At 49.2% G+C, this 21,613-nt stretch overlaps 2 protein-coding genes across 3 annotated transcripts; one reads left to right on the forward strand and one right to left on the reverse strand.

The window, feature by feature from the left end:
- Nucleotides 1–1,454: 1,454 nt before the first annotated feature.
- LOC122374333 (cytochrome c oxidase subunit NDUFA4-like) lies at nt 1,455–11,634 on the reverse strand. 2 transcript variants are annotated; one of them, XM_043353022.1, is made up of 2 exons: nt 10,929–11,634; nt 1,455–2,022 (listed from the first exon to the last, which is right to left on the reverse strand). In XM_043353022.1, the coding sequence occupies exon 2, from the start codon at nt 1,969–1,971 to the stop codon at nt 1,720–1,722; it is 252 nt and encodes an 83-aa protein (XP_043208957.1). In that variant the 5' UTR covers nt 1,972–2,022; nt 10,929–11,634; the 3' UTR covers nt 1,455–1,719. The 2 variants fall into 2 exon arrangements, with proteins under 2 accessions (XP_043208957.1, XP_043208958.1); XM_043353023.1 differs by lacking the exon at nt 10,929–11,634 and adding an exon at nt 3,050–3,262.
- A 751-nt stretch (nt 11,635–12,385) lies between these two features.
- On the forward strand, nt 12,386–21,103 carry LOC122374334. The gene is made up of 4 exons (XM_043353025.1): nt 12,386–12,894; nt 17,702–17,836; nt 18,071–18,312; nt 18,603–21,103. Exons 1-4 carry the CDS (start codon nt 12,502–12,504, stop codon nt 20,257–20,259), a joined length of 2,427 nt encoding a protein of 808 aa, XP_043208960.1. The 5' UTR covers nt 12,386–12,501; the 3' UTR covers nt 20,260–21,103.
- The last annotated feature ends 510 nt before the right edge of the window (nt 21,104–21,613 follow it).

Genomic DNA, 21,613 nt, shown 5'->3' on the forward strand with positions numbered 1-21,613 from the left:
AGAGAGAAAGGCGGAAAGTGCAGACTTTGAGACCTATGAGGCCTGGATGAATGATACTGAGATGACGTGTCGGGTCGCGGCCGGCCGGCCGCGGACCATTTTCAGAAGTGGCGGGCAGACCGTGCGTCGAGTACTTGCTTTCTCGCGCGGCGGTACTGGGGTTCACTAGCATTGTTTAAAATATTTTCATTTGCCATGAACTTGAAATTATACACTGTAATTAACGATCATTTGTCAATTATTACAAGTTCTTCAAAATTCTTCTTTGAAAGCAAATGATTTCATTTCACTCAAGAATTGTCTTGTCCACCACTACAACCGCCACCCAGCCGCCATCCATTGGAAGAGATAGGCTCTGCGGCACAAAGTGTCGTTTTAAACTGGACTGGGAACCAATGTGTGATGACATTTCGAGCTAAATTTATGTTCATTGTGTACCTAGAAGCATTGGGAACAACGCTCTGACTGTACATTTTTAGATTTTTGCCTCCAAATGAAAATATTTACAATCAAGTACATTGCGAGCGCAGTTTAGAAGCTCCCGTAATGTTAAAGTCCTATCTCCTACAAGTATGTAAATACTGCTCTAGGGAACCAACAGTTCGCATCGTACTAGCTTTAAATTATATCCATATTGTTCCCAGTACTTTGCTGAACACTGTGGTGAGTGTACATTTTTCGTTTTTTGCTTTACAAGCGTAAAATTCGTCTGGTTTTACACCACTTCATTCGCCTCCATAGCCCGGTAACGGCGCCGCGCGGCGCGGCCGGCCGGCGCCCGCTGTAGTTTCAAACACTGCCCGATAGATGGCAGGCGCAGAAGTGGTCCCAGCCGTCCCGGTACGGACAGGCAATAGGCCGATCGACAAGCCTTAGGGAACCGCACAAGGTGTAGCGGATGCAGAGGGCCAGTGGGGACCAGCTGTGTAGGTGAAACATGACTGGTGCCGATGGCACGTCAGAGGCGCCTGATTCAATGGCCCTTATGCAACGGGCCGGAATCGGAATCAGTGCCCGCTACCATTGACATTGCACAGCGCCAATGCGCAGTGCGCACTGTGCAGCCCGCCGGAACCGGAAGTGCTGATTGCATGACAACCCGGCACGGAGAAGAGAGCACCGTGAACTGTTCGAACTCACCGAAATGCATATAAAGTTAAACATTAATGCAGTTTACGTAGTAATAATTATGGAACTTACAATAATACCTATCTGGCATGTCAATTGTTAATTGATTAGGTTCACATTGGGTGTGGTTAAAAAGTTGCGATATTATCTTCTCTATTTTTGGTTTGGTTGAAGCAGCCCTCATTACTTGAGTGCATGCGGTTCACTACTGGAGGCGTTGATATGCCAGTTATCTGATGGTGATGTTTCACTGCGTGACAGACACACACTAGCCATAAGCTCCCCAAAAATGCAGAGCTAACGATGCACATTGCACACCTCAGCGGTCTTTACCACATTACATGTATTGCCATTGGTTCCTGTGCATAACATCAATCACTAAATCATTTGTGAATGTAATAACTTACACGGCGTGTAGCGGAGGTAAAGACGGATCGAACTTATCCGATCGAGACCCGTAAACACAATCTACCGCCGTCGACTAGCGTCGCGTCTCATCACAATCACAAACACCTCTGCACCGCGCGCTGTGCGACGCCGTCATGGTCCACTTCGCTCGCCATCCGCACGGTTATTCCGACTCCAGGGAGTTTATTCGAGCTTGGGCGCCGGACAGTTGTCCTTGGGGATGTGTTTGGGGTTGTAGAGACGGTACTCCTTGTCGCGGTATTCGTTCCACGGCTCCGGGTTGATCTGTTTTCTCCAAGAGACGTCTGGTGTGCGCAGTGCCGTGCGCAGAGAGAACGCAGCACATCCAGTGATGGCCGCACCCAGTAGGCCCACCAGCGGAATCAGAGGGTAGTTCTTCTTCAAACCGGCCAGGGTGAAGTTCTTGGGGATCATGGTGACGTGCTAGGGAGGTCCTTCGGGTGACCTGGTGATGTCCTAGGTGTCCTGAGGATAAGAAAAGGGGTTCAGTCAGCGGTGGGTGCCGGGATTGAAACACGTTGCTGAGTAGGTAATGCACGTCGATATGCTGGGTATGGCAATGACGAGCAATGCGATTTATATTCGTGTAAAGAAGTCAAGCAATTAAAAGTTAAGTTACAAATTAATAAGCCACTACGCATTAAAAACGAATTTTATACTGCTATTCATCCCGGTCGCAATGCGTGTTTTCTAAACTCATAGATAGTGGCGCCTCATGTGATTGTAAGACAGTACAGGGCGATTGGGTCATACCTATAGAAGGAACTGCCACGAATTAGGATAAAGCAATAAAAGGAGATTTCACCCCAACTAATCTACATAACTCGTATACTACGAACTTTTATCTTGACTTGTCTTCTATTGCGTATGCCTGATAACACTGTTTCTCGACTAAAGCGCGGAAAAAAATAGTGCCGGGCAATTATGGTTCCCCAGCAAGTCGCCTGTTTACCCGTCCTTAAAAGTACATATCCCTATATACCTACATGCTTTTCTACGAATGGATAAGCTTAGTGCTCTAATTTTAGTACCAATTAGGCTTTGACAGATTTTCAGCTAAAATTCTTCACAATTTTGATCCGAGATATGATCAATGTCCTTTCATGGATGCAGTCTGCCACAGGCTTGGGGAAATTAAGGACTATAGAGAAAGTGCTTTTTTTGCGTCCGAGGAGACTCGCCCCCCGATCCCGATTACGACTCGCTGACGAAGTTTTGTGAATACAATTCGAAAGCTCCGACCCGAACGTTTTCTTGTGGAGTTAAGTCCTCATTCACTTGTTAAGTGCATTTTTGTAAATACTTAAAATCTCACTTGGACTAGAAGTCGGTCTTTTCATGGAAAGAAGCGACTTCAAATGATGTTCGTCACCCTCCACTTAGCCGCATGGCCTTGGGGAGCAATGGAGTAATGCACTGCAATAACACCAAGTCCGTGCTGATATCTGCCTCTCAGGGTTCAGTGACCTGACAGCTCCTCGAGAAGACTCACCGGGATATCTAATACCCTGGTCAGACCAGCCCGTGCGCTCGTGCTCTGGACCGTAGAGACAAAGTCCCGTTCGGGACTGAACAGCAGAGCTGACCCTCAGCTGACTCGAGCCGAAGTAACCCGTGCCACCGCACACCGACTTCTGAGCTGTCGAAGGGTGGGTGTCGGTCACACGCCGCACGCGGCCAGGAAGCCACGTGACCTTCCCAAAGTGACCGGCGCGGAGCAGCATCGATTCCTGGACGGGTCCGCGCCGCTCCGCGACCGTAGCTCCACCCCATCGGCGGCGGCAGGGTACCGAACTACAGGTAGGTGGCGCTCCAGTCTCCATTAAGCTTTTCGGGAACAGTACGTGCGCAACGTCCATTGGTGACGAAGAGACAAACGTATTTCCACAGTGGTTTCCACCGGAATTTCCACCGTTCCGTGCTTCTATCCTCAGGATACAGAAATCCTTCTCCTCCACGCCGCAACCCCACTCCGGGTTGGACAGGCACCTTTATCTCATGTGGGCTGCTCCCTTGGAGCGGCACCGCTGCTCCCGAGGGAGCGCACCCCGTAGCCGGGTGCAGAGAATGCTTTGGGGGCTGGTCGGCCTGTCCATTCGGACGGGCTCAGCCCCGGCGACTCTCTAGGGTGTCTGCCCAGACCAATGTCTCCCCCTAATTCCTATCATCCTTCCGGCTCTGCAATGATCTTGTCAGACCGAAAGGGCCTAACCCAACAAAACAAACAGGAATTTCCAAACGCAGCTCTGCAACACTGTGTCTCTCCAAGCCCGTCAGACTGTCCTAGCATGCCACCTTCAAGAAGAAAGTCGGCGCCGTAAATAAAAATGATATTTGATGCGGCCAACGGCAGCGGCACCTAATGAACAACAAGTAGTCATCTTGTTGATGATTGTATCGCTGGGCTTTGCTAAACGACTGCCGATAATTTTCTCATTCATACCGGGAGCTCATTCTTCTATGCCATCTATCGCGTACAGAACGTATTTGCAAAAAAGATGCAGCTAGACTAGAATCTTTCTGACAGAATGATCGAATGCAGCCACCTCGCAAGGTTCGGGTTGGGCAGCACGCACGCAAGTCGCTATCGTTATATACATGTCTGATGTCGTTACGACTTTACCGATCACAAGTATGAGCTACCGTTGCATGCCTTTACGCATGCCCCCATGACCTGTACAGTAGGTCTATTAAAAAAGTCCCCAGCACCAGTGGGCGCTGCCTCCGCTGAGCCGAACCCCCGTCTGCCTGTCCCATATCGCGCCGGGCTCAGGTCAGATAGGGTCAGCGGGACCGCTCGGTCCGGCCCGCGGGCGGTGGACGGGCGGCCGGTAACGCTTTCCGCCAGCCAGCTGTAGAATCCAACACACGGGACGGCCGCCGTTCAGCGCAGCGAAACCGGTGTTGAAGAATGGCAGTAGATGTTCATGGCCACAATGATTATGAGAAAGTCATTGTTAGCCCGTGCCCCACAGGAATGCCTATGCACGCCCTGTTGGAGGGAAAATGGGGATTGAGCATCATTCTTATAACTCAGCTTTGGGCATTTAAGTGGCATTCGAAGTAGCGTCAAAAGTAGCAAAAAGAAGAAGAAATATACTTCAGCCAATTTTAGATCGGGTCAGAGCCAGAGGTCATGTCACCAGAGGTCATCGGTGGTAAAATTTTGCTTGGACAGGGTGCGTTGCGCGCACCGGTGCATTGGGTTTCCAGTTTCCATGGAAACATCAACAGACTCGGGAGCTCGCAACGCTAGCGTGGAGCCGAATTCATATCAATCGCCGCAACAATGCAGCAGCGCAGCGCAGCGTGCTGCAACGCGGGGCCGTGAAACACCGCCCAGGGCTATCCATGTGTCAGGGCAATCCAACCCACGTGATGGGCTCGGCCCCAGCGGAGCATGAGGTCCAGGACTCCCGCCCAGGCCCCCTGTCTCCCCCTAATTCCTGTCATCCTTCCCACTCTGAAATCGACCGATCCTAACCTAACACAACAATCAGCTCGTTTACCGCTATGTCTGAATAATATTGTCAGATTTAATAAGGGCGAACGGCTTAGCACGTAAATAACAGCAACTGCCACCATCGGTATTATGAGAAAACCTATGGCTTTTCCACAAACACTTAAAAGTTTTTAGCTTTAAACTTACTTGAAATTAATTTTACCAGCCTCGTGTCAAAAAACCCTTATCAAAAAACGCTTCGAATGAATCAAAAGTTGATCTTTAAAGGTCATTTGAAAAATTTGGCCTATGTTCAAAGACATGACCTGACCAGAAATGGTTATGATGCATAGCAGGATATTAGATTCGTATCGTGGAACTTAACAAACACTTTAGATGATTTCATAACTTAAGCATGTCTATCAAAAATAATTATGACATGGCTCATATATAAGCTGGGTGTGTGATCATGCTTACTAGTATGTTTAACGCAACTGATAATGTTCTGTTGGCCACAATTTCTATATTTAATTTATTCTCCCGGATTTCATATTTTTATTAATGACACCTTGACGATGTCGAGAAAAAAACGCTTAGGAGATTTAACAGCCTGAGATACATTCAGTATAAGGAAGGGTCAAGGGTGCTAGATCCCTTCCGTTCTCGCTATCCTCAGGAAAAAAAACAATCCGCATCGCCCCTAGTCTTCATGCTTCCCTCTCTGGACTGGAGGTCACCCCACCAGCCAACCTGTAGTTGATGTCGGATCCATTCCAGGACACATAATCCTCTTCGGGTGACCGTTTGGGAGACGGCTGGACCGTCCCGACAGGGCAATCGTCCCACGGAAACAGTCTCGCTTCCGCAGATCACTGTCGCTGGCTCGCACAACCCAATTACTACATCAGAGCATAGTTATGTCATAGCTCTGCAAGGGCCTTTTCAGACTGAAAAACATGGCTCCCAACAAAACAAACAATTTTCTCATTCAGTATTGTATCTCATCAAGCACCACATGTTTTCAGAGTGTTTATTATGCGTTCCGTCCAAAAAAGCGCAGTTCAATTATCTCCCATTGACTTGGGCGATCTCAAAATTTACCCGGCATTTCTGTCAACAATGTCAAACTTGCAAAGTAAACGTTTCAAATACATATAGTGTTGCCCATTGAAATCGCTGAAAGTTTTAAAGCGATCGGTTAGTCAGTGTATTTAGATAAGATGAGCACAGGAACTTTCCTTGAGGTAAGGTCACTTGACGTGACCTGGTGTTATGACCTTGAATTGAAAGACTTGGGCGAGAAAAATGGGTTATTTGAAATATGAAAATGCTGGATTTTAACAATAATTGCAAACACTATCCCGGCCAAATAGTGAGTGAGAAGGGAGCGATCCCCCAACCCCATGTTTAGCTCCTATAATTGAGCTAGCTGCTAGAGCCTCGCGGAAAAAAAACGAGCGCTTGCTTCGTTACGTGACGCAGCGACTGGTACCCCATTTTAAATTATCAGTGACCTCTTAGGGCAGGTCAAGGGCCCCAAGGCATTCGATCGGTTTTCGGTGAGACTTCGCAAAAATGGTCGCATTATCGTCATTTCGATACAATCGTGTTTTCTGTTCTCAGACGCGTCGATTTATATGCTTTTTTGTTTAGGTGAAGCAATTTAGAATGTTTACCTGAGGTCAATGTCATGTTAGGGCAACACAGGTCACGAAGCTGTTGAAAGGAGGACATGTTGCATAACATTTGATTCGGCAAGCTTGCAAAGTCCAAAGATGGCTGTCCCGACTGGTAAGCTCATTTTGATCGGGAGTTATTGACGAAGCACTCCTATCACCCTAGTGACGTCATAAATGACGTCACGAAAGGTGAACAATGCAAAAGTGAAGCATTAGACCTTGCCAAGAAAGTATGAAGTCACGATTTGAAGTGCTTGAGGTGTAATTTTAGATCATTTCCGACGCCAAATTAACAGTTCCATATTTCTCCATTATGCTTGACACTAACTGCATTGCGGATTTGCATCATTTTATAACCGACAACCGTGCAGAGGTTTACTTAACCCTCGCCGGACCTATTGGTTTTCTACATACGCGCCGGCCGAGGGGGGGGGGGGGGGGGGGGCGGGTACGACGCCCCCCTGACCGTTTCGCCCCAGGTGGAGCTAGCGCGTCGCGGAAAAAACGAGCGTGTGCGCCGTTACGAGACGCAGAGGTTGGTACCCGATTTTAAGGTCCTAGGTCAACCGGTGACCTCTGAGGTCAGGTCAAGTGCCCCAAGGTACAGTTCAGTTTTTGGTGAATAACTTCGCAAAAAACGGCCGCAGAGCCGCGATTTTGGCAGCATCGTGTTCGCCTTGCTCAGGCGCGTCGAATAATATACTTTTTGTCCGGGTCAGGTCAACTTGGGGTGTTGACCTCAGGTCAAGGTCAGGTCAGCACCCCCAGGTCACGAAGTTGGTCGAAAGAGTTCATGTTGCATATCATTCGATTCGGCAGATCTTCCTGAGTCCATTGGTGGCTTTCCCGACTTGCTAGCTCAATTTGATCGGGAGTTATTGACGAAAAACTAATATGACCTTGATGACGTCATAAATGACGTCATCAAGGTCATTGCGTGACAAAATGACGTCACGCAAGGTCAACATTGCAAAAGTGACGTATCTAACCTTGCAAGGAGTGCATCAAATCACGATTATGTGTGCTTGAGGTAGTTGGAGATCGTTCCCGGCGCCAGAACAGCAGTTTTCATTTTTTCCCCATTGACTTATACCTAATGGTGAGGTCACGAAAATGACCTGACCTCATATGACCTTTAGGAAAAATCCGAGATATACAAGTTGTGAGACTCATAATGGATACTAGATCCTGCAAGTTTCATTTCCCTGTGACATCTCCTCTGGCAGTGAGGGCGTTGCGAAGTTGCGACATCTGAAGACCGTGCAGAGGCTCACTTATGACGCCATAGGTCAGTGACCTGACCTGACCCAAAATGCGGTTGGTGTCAAAAGATCCGGCTTGAATCAAAGGTTAGGTATGCCAAGTTTCAGCTTTCTATCGCCAGCGTGTTCGGAGCTATCGCGAAAAAACCCTATTGGGGGCGGCACCCGCCCCCCCCCCTCGGCCGGCGAGGGTTAAGACGCCATGGTTAAGTGACCTGACCTGAAAACGTGGTTGATGTCAAATGATCCGGCGTGAATCAAATGCAAGGCATATGAAATGTCAGCCTTCTATCATCAGTGTGCTTTGAGCTACCGCAAAAAATACATGGTGGCGGCATTCACCCCTTCTTCTCGGCCGGCGAGGGTTAAACCTCGCTTCGAATTATTGCAGATAATGATGCAACCGAAAAGAAGCATTTATCTATGTCTAGAACAGCCGCTGACTTGTTGGACAAGATCCCCAATCTTGATTTGCTTGATGGTAATAAAATGCTGGGTATGTGATACATATATACCCCTCGATTTGCTCTCGCGCTATGTCTATTTTAATCATTACTGTCGCTTTTTTATCCGAGATGATGTCGCCGCTAAACGGGTTGTTTTGTTTGCTTGCTTGCGTTGAATGGTCATTACGGCTTATTGAAGGATTATGATAATATAGGAATGGGGCGAGGGAGGATATGCACTGCGTCTGCAGGTGTTTAATTTAGATCACAAAGGCATCATTTCCGGCATAGTGCAGAGTAACTATCTTCCCCCTCCTCTGCACTGCGGCATCTCTGCGCCCCTCACACGGCGTCCTCACTCCACGGCCGGCCGCCGCCAACTGACCCACTCGCCGGGCGCCGCGACCTGACCCGTGTCGCTGCCGCGGCCTGCGCAATAGAGTCGGGGCTGGAATCCGGGGGTTCGGCCGGCCGGCCGTCTCTGGAGCGGGGGACTTTTTTTGTAGACCTACTGTACCTACTTCGTTTGTTGTGTGTGTTCGTGTAATGCGAAATTTTGTAGTGAATGCCGCAAAAGTGAAAAAATTGGGCCACCTGACCCAAGCCCAAGACGAGGTATACCTATAAATGGTTGAATCACATGCGCATCATTTTAACTGATCCTGAATGATGGCCTATATTCATGATGAAGATGAAGATAGATGCCTGATCTTGCCGTGTGGCCCAAGATCCAAATTAGAAGGGGGAGGTGTTTAAGCACCCCCCCCCCAGGGCCAGCATGGCGTGGAAATCCCGAGCCCCAGCGGGACACGGGTTAGCAAGGAACGCATTCAGTGACAAATAGTATGAAGGTTGACACACATATTTGCTTATTCGCCAGCAATCAGATAAAATAAAAGTTTTATAACTTAACTTAGTCCTTCAACTGTACCTAACAGGCAGGAGAACGACTTTTCGTCGACTTTTCATTTTATGGTCACTACCCACAACAGGACGCCTGCCAAATGCGTCATTGTAAGAATTCTGGCAACAGCTGCAAGTACTAGGTAGAACATATATAGGTAGAACATTTGTTTTTGTTACATGAATTCATCGCGAAGTGGAGCACACCAAACCAGTTCCCTCGCTAGAACGTTCTTCATGAGACAAGAGATCAAGGGAGTTTAACCCGCGACCTGGTGGGGGGGGCTATTTTTTGCCCCCCCCCCCTCCAGACTTTTCGATATATCTCCAGAACCGCTGCGCCGATCGTCACCAAACTTTCAGTACCCTCCCGGACATCAATTTTACACATTGTGACCAAAAATTTTACCAAAGGCTATGATAGGTTGGCCGGAAATGACGTCAGAGTGACGTCATGTTCTGCCGTTTTCGACCCAAAAAAGGGTTTCGCGGGAAGAGCTGTCAGGCCTATAGCTTTGCAAATACAGAAAAATGATAAGACATAAAAGCTGTAGAATCAACAGGGCTACAAAACTGCTATTTCGGATTTTTGAAATTTTTGGATTTTGACCCCCCAAAATCAAAAAATATTTTTTTTTGGATATAATAATCGACAAATCCAAAAAGTTTTTTGAATTTCGCAAAAACCGGAAAATATGTGATAGTCCTTACCACCTTCCATCCACATACCAAATTTGAGATTGATACCTCTTTTTTTGGCGAAGTTATAGCAAAAAAAAAACTGTTCAAAATTGATGACGTCAAATTTTCAAACTCAATTTTTAGCATTTCTAGACCCCGTAGCGCAAAACAAAGACCACCATTAGACTCCCCGTGACGAGCTGCATCGAATCAATACCCATTTTATGCAAAACTATCAACTTTAAAATTAGACCTTTTTGGCCTGACCTTGACCTGACCTTGACCTGCACTTCACCAGAAAGTGACCTAAGCCGTACCTGATAACCATGCATCACACAACCTTAGTAAAGTTGGGCTCATGTGACCTGACCTGTGACCCTTGGTGACCTGACCTGTGACCTGACCTGGTATTGTCAGTGACCTCTAATAGCAACATATCTACTAGGCAAGTGACGCCCTATCGCTGATTCTCGACAAAATGCGTTTTCCTCGGTGTTATAGCGCATTCCCTAGAAGACCCGTGAACGGTGAAACATTTCATCTTTGACCTGACCTGTGACGTCATCGGTGACCCCGAGGTCAATGAAATTTGGTTTCCTTCGACAAATTTGACAGGCCTTTCGAACGCCATTTGAATTTTGCGGATCCGTCCAGTAGTTTCGGAGATACGAGGGGGGGGGCAAAAAATAGCCCCCCACCAGGTCGCGTTATAAACAGACCCCACCAGGGCGCGGGTTAAAGCTGCGGAAAACCAATCTTAACAAAAGCTGACACATCACATGATTCAAGCAAGTAACCATAGATTGTAGGCAATGATCCAGTTTGGAGCCGTCTCACCTCCTTTCATCCTCATATGTGGCATATCTAATTGTAAAATAAGCCAGAAGCGTGCCGTTTTATCAAACGTTGACTCACAATAGCATTCCATTGCAAACAACAGAGTAAAATACATACGTACCTTATATGCGTAGTTCCCACGCTCAACTCTTCAGCCAGTCCGGCTTTACCTTGTTTGTCAACCAGGTTCACTCGCTGTAAATTCACCAACTCATGGGCCGTGGACTGGCGAAATACGGCTCCGATCTATCATGACGGGCGCGCCGAGCCAAGGGTCACCTGATTATCGGCTGGCCGCGGTTCACTGAGTTGCATCAGCCAGCGACCGGGTGGAGAGGTATGTTCGATAACGCCGCGCACTCTCGAATGACGGACGGACGGACGGACGGGCGACGGACAGACGGACGACGGGCGACTGACGAGCAGACGTTCGGACGTACGTCTGCTACGTCCGTACGTCTGTCCGTACGGACAGACGAACGGACGGACGGGCGGACGGGCGGACGGACAGAATGACGGAATGACGGATGGACGGATGGACGGTTGGATGGACGAACGGGTAGGCGATGGACGGTAGGACGGACGAACGGACGGATTGATGACAGGCGGACGGACGGATAGACGGAAAGATAGACGAAGAGCAGATCACGGACGAATAATCGGCCTGCGAAGCTAAAATCGGAGAGTGGAACGAGGAAGTCCGAAACGAATATGAACAGCGGGCAGGGGCTATAGAAAACGATTCCTTTACAGTTACTAAAAAAGGTGATCGGCACAGAGGATAAATAGCTTACAGCAGCTGATGCTAAACAGGGGCGACAAATCATAATAGAAATGCACGAGCCCAAAGCTGTTTTTGCTTGTCCAAACGTGATCTTAAGAATGAAATGCCTCCACGGATTGTTTCCAGGACAAATGAAAAATTCATCAGGCTCCATTCGAAGGATAGGCTGAACATTTGACCAGCTGGCAGCTATTATCGAAAAATAAAAGTGTAAAATTCGCTGGTTGAATGTAAATGGTGCTTACATAGAAATAAACACATCTTAATTCATTTTTTTCGGAAAGAGCAATCAGCAAGTTATAAGACATGTGACAAAAAGATGCGTTCCCAGTAAGATGTGCGGATGTTTGACCCTTCCTCGTGCAATATGGATATACAGTTGCCTGAGGTGCCCAACAAAAGTCTGCAAGTCAGCTGCGATTACTTGCGATGCTGACAAGAGCTCATGAGGCTCATGAAGGAAGGGTTACTTGTCGCTTATTTGCGTAGACGTTCGTCACCTAAGAGATACCATACCCCAGCCGTCTGTTGCACCAGCCTCGGCCATGACCCATGGACCTCCGAAATAGCATGACGCAAACGTACTTCGGGGACCCATCACCCCAGCTTTCAGAGGCAGAAACCGCTCAAGCTCTTCCACACTGACAGACCGCCCCAAACGCATGCGCAGTGCCGGTTGTTTTGGCGCCATGGCGGGGTCCTGCGTATTACGGCACCCTCCTCGTGCGCACATAGGGCCGCCGCAGGCGCTGGGGTGGGGAGGGGTGACCAGGGGACGGGCGGTGGCCAATGGCAGCCCGCGGCCGGCCCCGCGGGCGGGCCGGCGGCTCCCGCGCACCGCGCCGGACGCAGACCGGACGCGCAGAGACGCGTGTGCGTGCGAGGCGAGCGTGGGTGCGTGCGTGCGGTCATGGCGGAGTGGGGCGCTCACCGGCCCCAGGGGACCGCCATTCATTTCTTTGTGGTCGGCAAGCGAGTGGTGGTTCTGGACACGGTTATGGAGGCGCCTGGAAGCGGCCAGCAGAAGCCGAGACACCCTGGAAGAAGCCAACATCAGTTAATGCCACCTGAAAACATTCAGCCACAGAAGGAGCAGACCAGTAGCAGTCAGCGGCAGACTGAGAGGCCAGGGTTGAGTCAGACGAAGCAGTCTGTGGGCACAAGTAGCCAACAAGATGCCAAACAGACTAGCAGTAACCAGCAGGAGACGGAGCAGTCTGGCAGTAGCCGTCAGCATACGAAGCAGGCTAACAGCAGCCAGCAGGGGACAGCACAGCCTAACAGCAGCCAACATCAGCAGGAGGTAAGTAGATGGGGTTCCAGAAGGGTTTGTTTGTGAGGCGGGTGCACAGAGAGAGACGTCACAGATTGGCGACTGCCGCGGAAACTGAGTCACGGGGCTCCGTTTTCGCCGAGAGTGAAAGTCAGTGTTTTGCATGGGTGTTTGGAGCACGGGGACGGGGTCATTGACTCGTGCAGCGTTGGAATCGATTGAACGCGTCGGACAATCACTACGTTTCCATGCCACGTCTAAATCGATTTAGCGAAACTTCACGTGCGTTTTTCTCGGAAACTATTTACCTTATGCAAAAAATGAGCGTATATATGGTTTTAGCTAGCACCTAATCCTATATATACAGTTTTACATTATGCCTTAATGCTATGATGGAGCAAATCCATTTTTCAAAATCGGCTTAACTTGTGCCATGGAAACGTAGCCAATGTTGAATGATCTTCCCGTAGCCTTTTCAGTGAGCTGCTTCGTGGCTCTTGGTCATTTCAACGTTGCTTTCGTTTGTGTCTGTCATGGTGGCCTTTCGCTTATATTTTACTGTGGCAACATCCGAATATAAAGTTAGAATAGAAGGAAAGGCTTCACATTGCACATTGCACATCCTACTAATGATCTGCATCACCACTGCTAATTGGTTCCATCATTCATTCGAGGTTTTTCTTGCAGATGAACTTCTCAACAAAATAGACCTCTACCTCACATATCTAAATTATGTCCTTACACTAAACGACAACCATTTACACATTTGCATTTCATACATCACGTTTGGTGTTTTTGCCCTCTGTTTGGAGACATTACAAGGGTTGTCGAGTTAAGAATGCCTTATCTGCTGTTGTTTCAACAGTGGTGGTGTAACCGATAACCGTTCTACGACTGACCATCGTCGTATCTGATAAAAACAAATAGTTTAACCGTAGCCGGAAGGGTCAGTATATGTCGATCAGTAAACGTCCGATATAGGATACCCACGATGTCATCAAAGTCGCTGCAAAGACGATCAGCAAAGACGAAAGACGATCGCTGGTTCGATCAGCTCCATCCCTTTGTGCTGGTCCAAGTAATCAGCCGGTGACCTGTCGGTCAGGAAGGCGGGACGCCGGACCGGGGTCGGTCACCCGGTGGCTGCCGGCGCGGTGCCGGGAAGGGTAAATCGAGGGGAGGGGTCAGGTGGGCAGGAGAGGGGAGCGGTGGGGACGGGGAGATTTGACCCTCGCGGCGGGACGTCCGCACCCAGACGCCGCCGATCGGAATGTTACCGACGATTACTGGCGTCTCCGGAAGCTGCCCCCAGCCCCCCACCCCACACAGGGGGCCGTAAAAGACAGACCATTGGATAGTGGATGGGGACAGGGCTAAATCGCTGATACCTAAATGAATCGGGGAAACGTCTATTGGATGTATTATCGGTATTATCAATGTGCAAATATGAAATCACTGAACGACCTCTCAATTTTGTCAATTTGTCAATCACACCGGCTTTTATTACTGCGTTTTGTTTAGCTTAGCCTAAGTAATCCTTGGACATTTAGCTATTAGCATTACGGTTGCACCCATTAACGTATCAAGAGAGTAGCATCACATATATGCTTCAATATTACATGATTACGAGCGAGCGAGCGCAGCGAGCGAAGTGAGTCTTTTCAATGTAACGGAAAAATCTCAGTATGAGCGGCCCGGCCCGGCCCGGCCCGGCCCGGCCTGTAACGCTTTTGAGAGGCTTATATCTCAGCAACCGCTGGACCGATTGGCCTGCGGTCTTTTTTGTTGGGTAGCCCCATCCCTTCTACCCCGTAATTGACTACTTTTGATACATCTCAGTGACTGTCGTGGCACGTGCCACGTGAAAAGTCAAGGGTGTTCAAGCTGTTTTGCAAAAGTAGTGATTTTGAGAGGCTCATATCTCAGCAGCCGCTTGGGCGATTGACTTGCGGTAATTTTTGTAGGGTAGCAGCATCCCTTCTACCCAAAATAGGATACTTTCGATGTATGTGGGTCACCCCCAGTGCACGTGCAAAATACAACAATAAGAGGTGCCAAATTTGTTCCCATTTCAGTAACTCGGTAATTACTGGGGCGATTTCGCTGAAACTTGGCATACAGGTAGGCACCCACCAGGCAATGCATTCCCATGTGTTGCGGTTAGGGTGCTACTGCACGTGCGCACGTGCAGGGGGCGTTTCCAGATCTCGAGAACCGCTGGGCCGATTGCGCTCAAATTTGGTACACGGTTGGGGACTAGTTAGTAGGGTGCCGTGCAAAAGTCATTTTGGACCCCGTTTGCACGTGCGCACGTGCAGAATGCCGCTTCCAGATCTCAGGAACGGCTGGGCCGATTGCGTTCAAATTTGGCACACCGCTAGCGACCGGTTAGAAGGATGCTTTGCACAAGCCCGTTGGAAGCACCCTCTCGCCCTTCCGCACGTGCAGGGCTCACTATCTCGCTCGCTCGTGCTTCGCCCAAAAGGCGTTTTACTGGTTATGATCACCTAAGTTTTAACTTACCGCGAATTCTATGTACTCGTAAAATGTCAGAGCCGGTGCTTAGAGTGCTTAGAGCACTCTAACTCAACCCTACACTAGAAGTTGCGCTATCAACGATGATGTTATCGTCTCTAATCTAATCGTTATCGATTGAATAGCGATTGGATTATCGATTGGATCGATTGGAAAATCTCCAGACCCCAATCGTTATCGTTATCGTCTACAATGGATGGCTCGCTTTGGTGCCGTTGTGTGCAACTTGTAACTTGTTGCGAACATAATTATCGGTACGATATAGTTCTGGCTCGTCTTGATGACATATCATAAGGCTGATATGGGGATCGCGGACCGCTAAACATTTGTATCGTGCACTGTTCTTTGCTGATTATATTCTATTTCCTTTGTTTCTTGAAAGTTTTGTATGTTAATAAGTTGGCACGAACAAATTAGCGTTGAGCAACCTCGTACACCAAAAATATAACAGCTGTCATCATAATTGCATTATATGTACTTTTAGTTTGTACCTACAATTTCCGGTTTGCTGGTAATGAGTAGGTCCACGAGTTGGTGAGTCACCCATTCCATGACTCACGCCGTCCAGTTTGCTCCCAAGACCCAGGCAGAGTAGGCCAGTGGCCGGCATCTGACCATTTGACATACTTGTGCCTCGGAGTCCGCCGGGTCGGATGTGGACACGACACTCGAGGCGCCACTTATCAGGCGAAAACAGTCGAGGCCGAGACGACCGTTTACCGCCGACAGCTGGACACTCGATCGTAAACATGGACTGTGTCTAGTGTCGTCCGCTGGGATGGGTCCAACTTCAGCGAGCGGCTGCTCCTCATTACCAGCTTATTGACAAGCTTAGGGAAATATCGGAGACGTATCGGAGACGAAACAAGTCGTAAGATACAGATTCAATATTGAATGCACATTGCAGTAGACCACGGGGTAAATTGTTGATACAAATTCATAGTTGTTCCAGTAAGTTAACCCTCGCTACTAGCCTGCTCAAATTTTCAGTACCCTCTGGGGCATCCTTTGCGCAACTTTTGGTATTTTTTTGTCAAGGTCATGTCAGGTCACGGAGTTATGACGTCATAAAGGGAACAACCTCCGGCCAGATTTACGCTAAATTGGAGATTGCTTCACATTGGTATAAATGCCGACTGACCTGACACACTGATGGATTGTTTTAGAATCACAACTGGCTGATTTGACATTGGCAAAATGTCCGTTGACATTTTGAAGGTTACTAAAGGTCAAGGTAAGGTCAGTGACCTCGGTTGACCTGTAATGACTTCTTGCACTTGTATGCCTTTTCGGGGTATTTTGATGCCCTGAATTCGAATTTGCTATCCATTTCAGGCATCGTCGGTTGTTTCTTGTAGTTCATTTTGGGTCAGGGTCAGGTCAGTGACGTCACACGCCTGACGTGACCCAATGCACAAATGACCTTGCAGACTTCCGATGCTCCCAACGCATCATTTTTAGAGTTGTGACATCGAAATACACACCAAACGATAGAGAATTGATCAAGGATCACGATAGTGAAGGTTTCAAGTCGATATCTTTTACCGGTTTGCCGCAATCGGCGCGGAAATCTGAAAAAGTTAGATTTTTCCGAAAATTTGACCTTTGACCGGTCATAAGTAGGTCAAGTGTTGACCTATGACCAAAAAATATACCACCAATCTCGAGATCTCGTTGAAAGCAATCCGTTGGTCTTTTCCGCTAAGCTCTACGACGCTCCGTTTTCAAACGTCAGGGGGGAGGTCGCACCAACCCCCCCCCCCCGGCATGGGCGAAGGTGGCAAAACACCGTTTACGGGCGAGGGTTAACAAATAGATGCATCATGACTTGAACTCCAAGCTACTACAAAACAAATCGCCGAACTTTGCGAAGCATATAAAAAATCGAACGCAGTAATTTGATTTTACGGGGTATTGACACTCCAATAACGTTTACGGCTTGTGGGTATATCTTTCCTGAGTTTTTTTTTTAATTGATTTTTCAAGCATGTACCATTTTAGTCGAAATCTTAGAAAGCATGACACCACTAAAACCTTGATAACTCAAAAGTTTTTAGTCGATTTTTTAAGCATTGGCATAATAGCCTTGAATCATTTAGCAACAGCTAACCGATATTTGGAGCGCCTTTTTAACTAAAGCGCTGCGAGAACTGTGTGGGAGTTTAACGAGCCCCGCTCCCCAGCAGGTCGCGGGTTGAATCCTTTCCACAGGTGCACGGAAATGGGCAATAACGTATAAAAAATCTGTCGCAGGATAGAGCCAAAGAATCTCCATTCACTCACCCCATTGTTGTTTCCGCAGCGGCCGGAGCTGTTCATCCCCAAGCAATGCGCCGAGATGGTCGTCACGTGCCCTCCGAGATCGTTCACCGGGCTCGGCTCCGAGCTGCTGGTCAAGGAGATCAACATCCATACTCTGGTGGAGTTCATGACCCTGGTGAGTTAATCGGTGTCGTAAGACAAGGATAGACAACATCAACGTCTGTAGCTTCAGAGACCTTAGCTTCTAAGTTCCAGGCTCCAGCAAGACATTAAGGATAGTTGCGTGCGAGAAGGTCGGTGCGAGAAGGTGGGAAGGTCTCAGCGCTCATTGTACTGCAATGTCCTTCAAGAGTTGTTTGTTAGTGATTGTCGATCTGAACCGGCTTCTCACGGCTCGGCGTGTTCACAGAGCTCCGGTGGACTGCTGGCCGCTCTCTCCGGGTCCATCGTGTGGAGAACTCCCGGTGATATCTCCAAACTCATCATGCACGCCCGCAAAGCTACCTACGCCGACGGCAGTCTGGTCTGGGACGTGCTGCCCCACCTGGTGGTGTCACCAGGCGAACCGCTGGCGCAGCTGGTCAAGACCAGCCGACAATTGAAGATGCTGACCGCAAACATGCAAAAGGAAATCAGGAACTACGTGGCCATGTAAGGAACAAGCTAGAATGACCGCGCAGGAATAATAGGTGTCCTGTTCAGTGCTCACGCTTGCGGATGGAAATTCATGCGCTTATAAAGTTGCTATACAAACACTGAACATTTCATTTGATTTTAGGTCATTTTTATGTTTTTACCAACGTGATGGGAGTTTGCATACTGTTTCCATGAGCTCTCAACCGGTAGAACACATATTAGTAATCGGTGTGGACTGCTGAGACACTGCACCCAACTCCATCGTATCCTGGCGTTGTGACCTGACTATCCCCGGTCCCCTGCAGGCTGGTGGCTGACGCCGAGGAGAACCGACTACCGCTGGGTCTGCTCCGCCACCTGATCAGCTTCCTGGGCAGCCCACCGAACGGCAAAATCACCAGGGAAGCCAGAAGCCGACGCCAACCAGCTAGGAGCGTCGCAGTGCCTACCTACCAGGGTGCGCGTCCCCGCTACATCGAGAGTGCCGCAGTGCCGAGTTCAACATACCAGGGAGCTCGTCCCCGTCACCCACTGGTGCATGCTGAGCTGGAAGCGGGGCTGGCGGGCTGCGACGAGCGGTCGCTGCTGCCGACGTTCTCGTACCGACGGCTGGACCGGCGGCTGGCAGACCAGGTGGTGCAGTATTTCTCCAGACCGGAAGCCGCCGTCTGGGAGGGGTCGGCGTTCAGCGAACTCTGGCGCCGGGAGCTGGCCACCCAGCTACGGTGCCGCAACATCGCCCGGGTGACGTACGCCGTCCACAACCGGCGGCGGCTGAGCGAGCAGACGCACCGGCGCTGCGTCAAACAGGATGTCATGCGCATGAGCTGGACCCAAGTGCAGGAAGTGAAGAGACACATCAAGCGTTGTCTGCGAAAACCTGAGCTTCCTGTTCGGGAGTCCGAGTCACCGGCTTCAACTTCAACCTCGCCTGCGTCGAGCTCCAAGTCGCGCACTTCGAAATCAAAGCAATCTGCTTCAAGCTCTAAATCGCGCGATTCAAGCTCCAAGTCAACAACCCCAAAGGATCCGAAGCAGAAGGCACCGGAGAAGAAAAAACCACCAAAGTATCCTTATCCTCTGGGATGGAGGATACTGAACTTCTTTCGTGGAATACCGGAGCCGGTAAGACTAAACACCAACATGCTGGTGTTTCCGCCGACACACCTGCCGAAAAGCAAGGAGTCTCAACAAAAACCGCAGCACCACTTTGCACCGCGCGGAACACCCTCAGGAAGTCGAAGGAATCCTGTTCAGCCTGGCGAGCCACCAAACGGTTTGCTGCAGGTCGTCGCGGCGCAAGTACACGAAGTGCACAATGCACAAGCCCACCAGCCGGTAAACGTGCGAGAGGAGCCGCCCGCGCAAGCCTGTTCATCCGCCACGCCCGCTGAACCGCCATATGGTCGCACTCTGGAGTACTACCGGTATGCCCTGCTTGGCAGACATGCTGCGGTCATCCTGAAGGGTCGGCAGCCCTTCCAGAGACCCGTCCGCGGGCTCCCTCCGCGCTCTCCGCTGGCCGATCCGACTCCGCCGCCGCTGCCGCCCTCAGGAACCACGGCTCCGATCCCGCGGCGACGCATCCGGCCCGGTCGGTGGGCTCAGCAGATGGATTCCCTGCTGGCACCCACCGCCGCAGAGCAGGATCCCTCCCAGGATGACGCTGAAGATGTCGCACCGCCACCTGTCGAAGAGGAGCTACTGTTCTCGTCACGGGAGCTGCAGAGGGCGCTCAATTACCGCTGGAGGACGGTCTTTTTGCTTCGACACAGGCCGTCAGAGTCCCTGTGGACGCGCATAACGAGATTCCTTGGCTTCGACGAGGTCACTCCGATGGTAGACGTCGAAGAAGTGGGAGAGGAGGCAACAGAGGCCAGCGTCAGAGCTATCCTGAGCTACCAAAGCAAACTGCCGCCCATGATGCGCTGCCAGCTTCTGCTGGAGAGCTGGTGCCTGTGAGTCGCGGGCGACAACAGGGCTGAAGGCAGGTCCTGCGCTCGCAACGCTGCAGAGATGGCGAGGTCGCTGGGCTGCCGGATGCATTCTGCCGGGGATTGTACGGTTGGATGAGGAAATGCGCGGATCAAGATGTCAACAGGACAGTGTCGAGCTAGGGAAAAGGTTCAAGCAAAAATATGTTTTTTTTCGAATGACACAAATCGATCCTCAGAAGAATGGTGTAAGATCCTCGTTTACGGTCGCCATTGCTCTGAATGTGTGCTTGTGAAGGTTTGGTGTGTCGTTGTACAAAGTTGTCTGTTGTCCATGTATTTAACCAGTCTGCTATTTGTGCGTGAATTCTCATAAACTCAGGCCAAGCGGTAACGAACTCAGGAAACACTGCTTTAATTTGTATGCGTTTTACCGGCATAGCAACGGTCATTTATCACTGATGACATTGCGTGTTTTAGCCAGGATATACGCATTGTGTTGTAGTCTTAGTATGAGCATTGCATTGACGCGGCAAACCTATTGAAAGTTTGTTCGATATTTTCATTTCAATTTTCAACTTGTTCTGCCACCAATCTGCCTACAAACGATGCATGTGAAATTAGTTCCTGATACACAATAAGGATGCCTTTTCGTTTATTGTACAAATATAATTGTTCAAATCCGTGAAAGATGTAAGGCTGAAACAGAGTGAAATAATTTGTAGCGCGAGCCGCGAGTGGTGATCTTGTTTCGCTGTACTACCGCTGTCCTCGTTCAAACGACAGACAATACATGTCTTAGCTATGGAAAGCTTTGAGCCTACATCAAATTTCAAAATACAGCGTGGTAAATAAACGGTACTCGACTAAAAGTGTGCTAAAACTCAGCCACGCAGCTTGACGTACAAATAAAACTGCAATATGCGGAGATTGCCTATATATAACTTGTCTTAATCCCTTCGATAGCTTGAAACGTTGAACTTATTTCTGGCTTTCTGAAAGCTCATTAAAGGGACCCTCCCACCTTAACATTAGATTTGAGTTGAGATAGCCAAAATGGGGTCCCTGGCTCACAATTACCGGTTTCGGCACTCACAACATCGAGAAATGCTTTAAAGGTAGTGTGCCAGCTTTCCTGGACCGTATGGAGTTAATGGCCCAGATAAGGAGAACCGGATTTTTAGAACTTATCAATACCTTCAAAACTCATGGAAACGTCTTAAATTCTTCAAATTTTGAGTACCCCAGTGCGAAATTCGTCCCGACGGGTTGTCGGTCGTACCCCAACCACATTTCACACCACTATGAACAATAAATGCACACACTGAAATCGCTATTACCGATATGCTCATCCAATCAAGTTTCGATAAACCCGTTCATCA

This window comes from Amphibalanus amphitrite, unplaced genomic scaffold (assembly GCF_019059575.1).
Source record: "Amphibalanus amphitrite isolate SeventyFive unplaced genomic scaffold, NRLGWU_Aamphi_draft 001641F_arrow, whole genome shotgun sequence".
Lineage (NCBI taxonomy): Eukaryota > Metazoa > Arthropoda > Thecostraca > Balanomorpha > Balanidae > Amphibalanus > Amphibalanus amphitrite.